Below are 9,961 nucleotides of genomic sequence, written 5' to 3' on the forward strand. Positions count from 1 at the left end.
TTCTCTTTGGTAACCACTAGTTCCTTCTCAGTGTCTATGAGTCTACTGCTCTTTTGTTCCTTGTTTTGCTCTGTATTCCACAAATACGTGAAATCATGGTATTTGAGAACTATGAACTTTTCATATTCAAACACAACTGTAGAGGGTAAGACCACACTGACACTTACCCACTCATGTACCCACTGCTCTGTAATTCTAGAAGCATTTCCTGTTACATAATTTCCAGCCCATTCTTTAATGATTATGGTGCACTGACCTCCCAAAATAAATTTTAAAGCTCATATTAGGGCCACTTTGCACTACAGGAGGCACTTTCAGTGTTAATAAGGTTTGGGGAGAAATGTAACAGTTGTGATGTCCTGCAAAAAATCATTAAAATGGGTTCCACTTCTCTTCATGATGGCTGCAGGTTATCTATCTTACAAAGAGGCAGCATATCTTGTAGGCAACTCTTTAAATTATTTAAGGAATTTTCAAAAGTACCAGTCAACAAGGAAATATCATTTCATCCAGTTAATTCTGTTAACGCCTTCATCATCATCAACCTACACTTTTTACTACGTGCAACCTATGCTAAAAAAATTACTTCCCTTAGCTTCTTGATAAAATTCTTTTAAGAGATTTCTATTAAAAGACAAGCAGAAAGAAAAAAGATGCAAGGTCAAATACACTCAGGTGAATATGTTTTGAGGCCCATAGTATAATACCAGTCTTTTAGTCCCCAAAAGTTGCTTTTTTGCCACCTCTTTTCTGCCCTCTCTCCACCCAGCACGCTCTACCCAAACAAGTTTCTTTGATGCCTTAGTGAGGGAGCATACGGTGATTAAGCTTTGGAGTCAGACTATTCAGGAATAAGAATTTATTCTTTCAGTTAAAAATAAAATTGTACACCTGAATAGTACACCTGAAACTGTTATATGTAACTTACACCTTAATAAAAACAAAAAACTACAAAAGAACACCTTTGGGAATAGGGCCAGAAATCTGTGTCAACAAGACCGTTAGGTAATTCTGATGCATGCTAAAATTTGAGATAAGAACTTTCCTACAACCACAGATTCTGTATCTCCAGGATGTAATCTTCTAAACTGAAGGTTACTCATCACAATTTTTGTATTTTACAATTAGGTAAGTCACAGTGAATAAAATACTTTAATGAACACATGTTCCATCCATCTACTTACATGAATTCTATATGGACTCCTCCTCCCCATTTTTTCTTTTCAACTGTGACTAAAACGGGTTTAGTCTCAAGAGGCAGCAAAACGGGGCATGCCCCTGCTCCCTGTACCTCAGCAATTCAGGATGTCCCAGGTCACCATTTCAACTGTGTGTGGAAAGGACCCTCTTGCATTTAGATAATCTTAGGGGCTAAACTCTAGTTCTCTGGTCACCACTAATCTAGTTTTACACTGTCTGAAAATGCTACATATCTGAGGATTTTTTCTTTTTTTTATGGATGCTTATATCTGCCATTTGACAAAACAGTACTTAATGGATCGGAAAGTGGCTCTTTGCATTTTTAACACACTTGGAAATGAGCAGAAGGCTAACAGATTTGTGAATCACAGTACTGTAAATGGGACAATGCTCTACATTATCTATACCAAAAACCTGTCTTTAAAAAAGACACAATCAGCTGTTTAAAAAACTACTAGTATGAAGGTAAATGCTCAAAACGTTTTCTGATGGCTCAATGCTTTCCCCCTTACCTCTATCACTTACAAATCAGAAGAAAGCACTTTCGTCTTTTCAAAATTTAAAAAGCATACAGCAGATAAATGGATGAATGTGTATTGACCAGGTATGTTTTCAAGAGTACTATTAGACAATGAAAAAGGAGAGAGACACATAATATTAATGTCCATGGATGATAAAAACCAATCAATACACACAATGTATATATACATGCATAGATACATAATACATACATATCTTTATATTGTGTGTATGAAACTGAACATAATTGATTGATTTTCTCCTTTTAAATACTCATTCCTGGGTTTATATGTAAATGAAAAGGTCCTTCCCCACACCATGGACTCTTAAAGTGCATCTGTGAGAAAATATGTCTATGCTTGCTTCCAGACGCCTCATTCTTTGCCCTTCCCAGAGCTCAACCGAGGCATTCACTGACAGGTGTACTCAGCCTTGAAGTGAGCAGTCAAAGAAATGACACCAGCCCTTCCCAAGGGATATTTTCTTCTTTCTAGTCCTCTCCCAGCCCTTCTCCCATCTCAAAATAACACGTAGATACAGAAAGAAAGCTGCTTCTTTGTGAGTGGGACTGTTTTTTTTTTGGGGGGGGGTATAGTGCTGTAATTGGGAGAGAGGACAAGGGCAGAGATGTGCGTTATTTGCATGGCATTGCCTTAAACGTAAATTGCTGTAGCTCTGGGAGTTGGAAGAAGTAACTCCATAGAGGTTGGTAACCCAGCAGATGGCAGGAGTGCCTCTTCCTTCCAACACCAAAAAGGGAAATCTCTTGTCCATCCTGTCCATCCACAAGCTGACTTCTAAAGTTAGGTTGGAGGAAGGAGGCATTGAAAGTATTGTACCATATGGCAAGCAAGCAGCTCCTGCTAATACAGCTGATGAGAAATTGGTGGGGAAGGTCACACAGCAAGGGGGAAAAGGCCCCGTGAAATATAAACACATTCATGTCTGGGAAGACAAGTAAAGTTCTGGAAGAAAAGTCACCAAACTCAAACTCTGTAAGAAACGGGCTGTGGGGTTGGGAGCCCGAAGAGGAAAAGTTCATATGGTACTCAACGTAATTTTGTATTATAAAACATAGAAACAATGAGAACAGATTTATATATTACTTATAACTTTTATAATCCATTTTTTAAAAAGGCATGGTAGAAACTTTTATGAGCTAGAAACTTTAAAAGCTAGAAGCATAAAGTTCTAGCAGATTACAAGCACTCAAAGACTCAGAATGGGACATCATCCGAGGCACATCAGAAGCCTTTTCATATTGCATTTAAGCATGCTGAATATCGTATGCACATGACATCTGCAGGATTTTACACTGAAACAGTGCATATGATGAACCCTGAGAAGTTTAGTGTATCTTCTCTGCATACATTTTTGCTATCCTTCATCAATGTCATATGCAAAGAAGATTCTGAACACAAAAGTAAAGTTTATTTTAAAATCTGAGTACAGTCAAGATTTCTAAAATAAAAAGATGATGCTGCCTTAATATATGGTACCTCAAAGCTATTATATATTATGCATTTTTGGCAAATACACTAGCAAGAGTTAAAAATTGGGTATTGGGGGAGGCAAATATTTACTGAGTATTGCGGTTGAGTGCAAATACTGTCCTAGAAATTGAAATGATAAGTCTTTTAAAACCAGTCTCGGGTTGCTGATGAACAGTAAAACACCCAGAGTTCTGATATCCAGGTACAACACAGAAAGCAAAATTGTACTAACTCAGCAGATCAGTGACAAGGAAATATTTTTATTAGTATCCAGGGTATTCCTTTTCCCAAGTATGCCTGGGTTCTAAAGCACAAATAAAAATAACAGGTAAAAATAAAAACTCAAAGTCCAAAATAAGAACTACTTTAAGTCAATTTTATATTCGAATAAAATATGTATTAGTGATTTTTTTACTAATATGAAATGTTTTCAGTGACTGTTCTTTAAAAGTGGAATACAAGTATTTTCCCAGTAATTTTTCAGAACACTTTCACACCAATGAACTATTTCAGAAATAAAGACCATGAGGAACTATTAGAACTTGATGTGCTCACAAATCACGCCATCCATTTGCTACCATTGTAAGATAGAGATGAAGAGATCACACCTATGAAACCTTAGCTTTAAGGCTTCCATTCCTGATCTTGGTCATACTTAGGCCCCAATTTTGAAACGATAGTTAAAAAAAAAAAAAAGTCAACCCTTAACAGGAGGAATAAATCAAATGAATTAACTGAAATCCAGATAATCCTCACAACTGATACTAGCCAACAGTTGAAAAATTCTGTATCCAACCTTGCACCACAACTGTTACAGAGTTATAAAGAACGGATGAGTGTCTTCTTAGTCTATAGTGGTGTGGCTAACAAGCACATTACACAGGAAATAAAAAATTTAAGGAGAAAAAAGGAGGATGTGATTAAACAACAAAGTAGAAAGCAGATTCCTTAAAAAATGAAAAGCAGTATTGAGAATATTCTTGTATTTCCTTCCTCTGCTTATAAAAGGTCTCATTTCTGCCATGATTAGACACTCCCATCCGGAGATCAGTGCAGACCACTCCAACGCAAACTAGGGTTTTAGTTTTACTAAGACTCTTAGTCAATGGTCAGTGTTGGCCCTCTTTTCTGGGTGATAAAGAAAACTAACACTGGATTACTACCTCCAACTGAATCCAACAGGCCCTCGTCTAGAAGGAGCCATCCCACCAGTTTTGGACGTCTCGGTTTGCTTAAAGAGCATGGGCTTAGTAGGAAAGGTATGTGGGTCAACTTGATTCCTTCTCTTAGGCTGTTAATCACACTGATCTTCAACTTCCTCATCTGAAAAAGTAGCATCATATTTGGCCCACAGAGGTGAGGATTGACTATGGTATATAGTATTATTAATAGAAAATATTCAACTGTTAATCTTTTTCTAGGGATGGATCAGGGATAAGAAAAGACAAAATAAGTAAGGGTTTCTTGGCACTGCAGAGCAGTTAAATGGTTTGCTTTGGCTGCTAAAATAATCTCTAGCTCCATTTCTGTAACAGATTCCCTCATCACCTTAGGCAAGTTTCTCTCTCTTTCCAGAACTCAAACAGCAAACTATTTGGAATTTATATCATATGCCTTTCTTGTATCTTAATGAGACAGGGCCCATGGATGTAGTCAGAGTAGGGTGAGGGCCTCTGGAGGGGGCAGTGTGGGATATTTGCAGTCAGAGCAATGTAACTACATGCAAGGAAACCCCCCCTGCTAAAATTCTATGTTAAACATTGAGCTCTAGAATCATTCTTCAGTGAAATCAGTTAATGTTCCCCAGATAAAGAAGAGTAGCAGATTTTATTATGCTAATCATTTGTAACCATGTGTAAGATTCACTTTAGCTAAAAGGCTCAGGCCTATGCGCTGCCTTTCCTCCTTCAAATCTGACGAGGTGATTCTGCAAACTGAGCAACTAACTTAGCATGCAGACCCAGCTGTAGACGGCATGGTAAAAGGCAGGAAGAATTCCATCTTAAGGATAAGATTGCATTTTAACACCCAGGAAGTTCAAGAGGCAGGATTCTTTTCTGCCTCTTGACAATACCTCGGCCCACCTTGGGGGCTGGGCAGGCAGCCTTTTGATGTGCTCCCGGATCAAGGCGCCGGTGTCCCAGAGAGAAATCAAGGCAGGAAATTCCTTACGTTAGGTTAATTTTTAATATTCAGGGACCACTTAACAAGTCCACACCCCTAAGTTTTTTCATGTTCTAGAAAAACCCTCAACTGCCTATAAGACCCCCTAGACAACGCACCACTACGGACTCTCTTGTACCCTCCTGGCATGAGCCGGGAGCTCTGTCCTTTCATTGTATCTCTAAATAAAAGCCTGTACCTTGCTCTCCTACCTTGACTGTTTGTGAAACTCATTCTTCGGCTCCGCAAACAAGAACCCCGGCATCATTGTCACATTTTCATACTGTAAGATCTTGTCTTTTTAAACCAGATTTAACACTCCTCCATAAGTCTTTTTATACACATTGCCTACTGTAGGGCCCCGCTCATTGCAAGTAGCAATAAACATTTGTTGACTGGTAAAGTACAAAGTGGGGTCCGCTGCATTCAGAGAGCTCCCGTGACAGTGGTTTTAAAAGGTGGAGGCTTCTTCCTGCCAAATGATATAATCCTGGGAGGTGCCCTTCCAAAGCCACACATTCCCTTCCCGTCATTTCACACACCATTCCTGATTTCTCTACACATTTTGGGAAGCAGATCTGTGAAATTTACAAATGTGGAGTGAACGCTGGTAAAAAAGGTGGTGGTACAATTGAGCCGCCCGGGAAGCGGCGGCACAGCAGCCACACCTACTTCGGGGCCGCGGCGCCCAGAGCCCGCAGAAGGCAGGCCGGCGGGGCTGCCGGGTCTCTGGGCCCCGCCCCGTCCCACACTGCCCGGAGCAAGGCTCCCAGCGGGGACCCGCGGCCGGGACCCGGGGAGCACGTGGGAGGCTGGCGAGGATGCGCGCTCGGCCCGGGAGGGTTGGGGAGGCCGGGCCAGGCGGGAGCCCGCAGCCTGGGGACACTTGGAGGTAAACAATCTGGTCCCAGGCCGCGGCCGCCCCCCAACTCCCCGGAACAGGGGCTTCCTCAGCGCCCCCGCAGGCCGGCACCCCGCTCCGGGGACCCAGCGGGAGGCGGAGCTCCGCGGGGCCGGGCCGGCCCTTCCCGGCCGAGTGCCCCCTTCCCAACGCCACTCACGGTGCTTGCTGCCGCCGCCGCCGCCGCCGCCGCTGGGGTAGCTCAGCAGCAGGAAAGGCAGCGGGGAGCCCGGCGACGGCGGGGTCCTCCAAGTGCGCTGCTGCGACGGCGGGCGCGCTGCAAAGCCGGCGCCTCCATCGCCCGGATAGAGCAGGAAGAAGGGGGCGGCCACCGGCGAGCCCGGCTCCGACTGCTCGGCTGGGGAGGCCAGAGGCGGCCCCGCCTCGTCCTCCGGCCGCTGCTCCCCGCCCCTCGCCTGGTCCTCACTGCAACTTTCCGCGCCGGCGGTGGGCGGCGGCGAGGTCTCAGCCATACTGCCTCCTTCCCGAGCCGCCGCCTCCGACTCGCGCCCGGGCCTGGGCGGGGGAGAGGAGAGTCAGGGCGGGGAGCCGCCGCCTCGTCCCGTCCGCGCCACCGCCGCCACCTCTCTCCTGGGCTGCGAGCGGGCGTCCGGGCTCTGCCGCCGGGCCTCTGCCCGCCCCGCCGGGGCGCGAGCCAGCTTGGGGGGGAAGGCCCCTCCCGACGGCGCGGCCTCCTCCCGGCCGGCTCCTCTCCACGCCCCTCCCGGCGCGGCCCGGCCCCCAGCCTGCGGCGGCTCCCCTAGGGGGCAGAGTCCTGCTCTTCCCCTGCCTACCTTCCGCCTCCCGCCCTTGCGGGGGAGGCGGTGCCCGGCTCCTGGTTTTGGCCGCCCCCGGCGCGGCCGCCTTGAGCGGTAGGGTGTGTGTGCCCCCCCTAGTGCTTGGAAAGTGGGGGGCCTGGCGAAATCTCTCGCGGCGTGTTTGGTGTGTAACCGCCTAACTTTACGGTAGCACGGAGGCACAAAGATCTGGATTGAAGAGGCGAAAGCTGATTTAAAAAAGGAACCTCCCTCCCCGCGGGTATTAAACTGTACCGTTTGCCTTTCACACACTACTACTTTAACCGTTGATTCGCGGTTTTGATTCATCAGCTTTTTTTGTGTGAAGTCAGAGGTGGGTGCCTTCCTTCTACCAGCTCTTTTGTTCCCTGTCATGTGCCGTGTATAGAAATCTTGTACTTGCTTTGACCTTAACTCCCCGGTTTTCCGGTGTTCCGGGTGCGCATGAGTGCTTTTTAAGCCAAACAGCTTAGAATTTATATGACTAGCGTCTTATTACTTACTGGTCGACAGTTTTCACTTTCGTAGTGCCTGCTTCTCGTTAGTAATTGGCCCCTGTTACTTTTTTTTTTTTATTCAACTATTCAGCTGAATCAGTGATTACTGATCCAGTAATTTCCCTAAACACTTTTTAGTCTAATGAAGACATTTTTTCCAGTCACGCTGGATTCCACGAACGTACCCCCCGTATTTCAAGCTCATTAGTTGTGTTTGGGTTGCAAAATGCTGGCATAGAATCCATGTTGACTCATAACTTAAAATTACTGTTGTGTAACATTTTGCCCACCTGCTTTCCCTTTCTCTGGTCTGTCCCTCTGTAGAGAAGTTATACTTCTCTGATAGGAAAAGTAGACCTTTTTATTGTTACTATTCTCTGAAAGTCACTCTTGAAATTATCACAAGAAATTACCATGATATTTCTAATACTGCATTTCACCAAGTATTTTAAAAAGTATTTTTAAAGGAGATGCTTACAAGAAGGTAACTTAATGTAGTCAAAAAAATTCTTAGTAGCTTTTCAGTTCCCGGCATGTCTCTGACCTGTTAATGCCAGCACTATTGCCTTCTTGTGCAAATTATTTGTGTTCTGAGCTTGGCTTCCTCTTCTGTAAAAATGATTATATTACTTACTCATAGAGATGCTGTGAGGTTAAATAAGAACTATAAATAAAGCCTTTAAAACAGTGTCTGGCATAGGGTAATTATTACTAGCTATATTTTATCATTTGGCAAAACAGCATATAATTTACAACAATACGACAAACTTGAGAGTAAAGATTTTTTATCATATCTTCAGCATTTCAGATGTATTGCATGGTTTCCAGATGTATATATGGATTCCAAGTGTGTTACATGGTTTTAACATCCGTCCTTAACCGGATCTCTTACCTTGTTTTTGCATGCAGAAATTTCTAAGTATCATTATATTCTTGTCAGTCCTTCATAGAGATGTTTTGAAGTTTTAGTAAAGAATTATCCTGATGAGAATATAAGCTTGTCCCACTGTAGCAGAAGAGAGCCACATCCTCACACACTGCTCTTGAGAAAGGCCAGTGATTAGCCAAGGGAGTCACCAGGTTAAGAAATATAAAATGCTCTTTAGTCTAAATTGCCAGCTTTTTCCTCTCTAGTTACCCAAGATTATCTGTAGATACTAGGAACACTGACGTGGTGTGGAATTGCAATGTATGGTTCTTTTTTTGTGCCTCTCTACTTTTAAAAAAGTATTTATGCTTTATGTCATTAATTAAGTGGCAGTATAATGAATACAGAAAATCAGCTGAAAAATGAGGCCTTTAAAATTACAGGCAAAGCTATTTATGAGCATTTTTTAAAAAGCTGGATGGTACTCCAGGTTCCTAGTTTCTTAATGCTTTTAGCTATTGGATCAGCAAAAATAATCACAGCTCTGCATGAACTTTAGTGACATAAAGGGTTGATTCAGCTTCTACACACATTTAAAGAAGCCAATTTATAAGAACAAGCCTAAACATGTTGCCCTGTGTTGAAAATGCATAAAGCATCTTCCTACTGCTTTAGCAAAACAAAATCCAAGCCCCTGTAAGAATCAAACTGTTAATTTTCATGTGAAATAAATCAAGAGGTGCTTTTCAACTTTTTCTGCATTTTATTTTTAGTTATCTCTGTATGGTTTTTGAAACCGTTCGGTGATCTTAAGGATAGACACAGAATATATTACAAAACTTGTTAGAAACCAATGTCATGGATTGTACTTTCAACATAAACTTAGAGCTGTGGAATCTTAAAGGTACCTCTTGGGAAGGGTTGCTGTTCTTTGTTAGTATAGTATGTAGTCTTATTATGATTCCAAAATAATGGCTTTCTTGAACTTTTTGTCATTCTGTGGTACTTGGAGAAAGTTATTTGAAGAGTGAGTACAATGCACTCTTCAAGAAATATATTTATCTTAAGCAATATACTTAGTCTAGGTCAGACAACAGCAGTTCGGTTTTTTTTTTGGTGGTAGAAATATGGATGTGATTTTCCATTTTTCTACTTTTCTGTATTTGCAAGTAATATATAGTGAATGTTACCTTATAAACAGAAAATCAAACGTCGCGAGAGTATTTTGAGTAATAGTTTGATAACTTTTTTATGAAGATATACTAACAGCGAAGTTGTGTTCCTTGTGTATATTGTGCAGGATTCAAGAAGCCAACCCTAGAGGAGCTCATATTTTGTCTGTAGTTTTAATATCTCAATAGTATTGCTGAACTTTTAGTTGTTCACTTTTGCTGAACTTCTATGACCCGTTTGTTCCAATTCTTGTGCAGTCTTCTTCAAATTGTCTTCTAAATTTCCCTCAAATCTGTCCCTTAATTTGTCCAATCCTTCTTCATCTTGTCTATTATTGCAAAAAATCCTAG

General features: G+C 42.5%; 1 protein-coding gene across 11 annotated transcripts in view; it reads right to left on the reverse strand.

Moving 5' to 3' along the window:
* The window catches only part of RUFY3 (RUN and FYVE domain containing 3), a 71,954-nt gene extending 64,952 nt beyond the window's left edge, over positions 1 to 7,002 (reverse strand). For 6 of the 11 annotated variants that reach the window (XM_037003381.2, XM_037003374.2, XM_037003378.2 and 3 more), the window contains exon 1: positions 6,437 to 7,000. In XM_037003381.2, the coding sequence (XP_036859276.1) occupies positions 6,437 to 6,749 (313 nt within the window). In that variant the 5' untranslated portion in view covers positions 6,750 to 7,000. Of the gene's footprint in view, positions 1 to 6,436 lie in introns of all 11 variants that reach the window. The other 5 variants (XM_037003376.2, XM_037003383.2, XM_037003375.2 and 2 more) reach the window with 3 other exon arrangements.
* Between the last annotated feature and the right edge of the window lie 2,959 nt (positions 7,003 to 9,961).

Source organism: Manis javanica, chromosome 5, assembly GCF_040802235.1.
Source record: "Manis javanica isolate MJ-LG chromosome 5, MJ_LKY, whole genome shotgun sequence".
Taxonomy (NCBI): domain Eukaryota; kingdom Metazoa; phylum Chordata; class Mammalia; order Pholidota; family Manidae; genus Manis; species Manis javanica.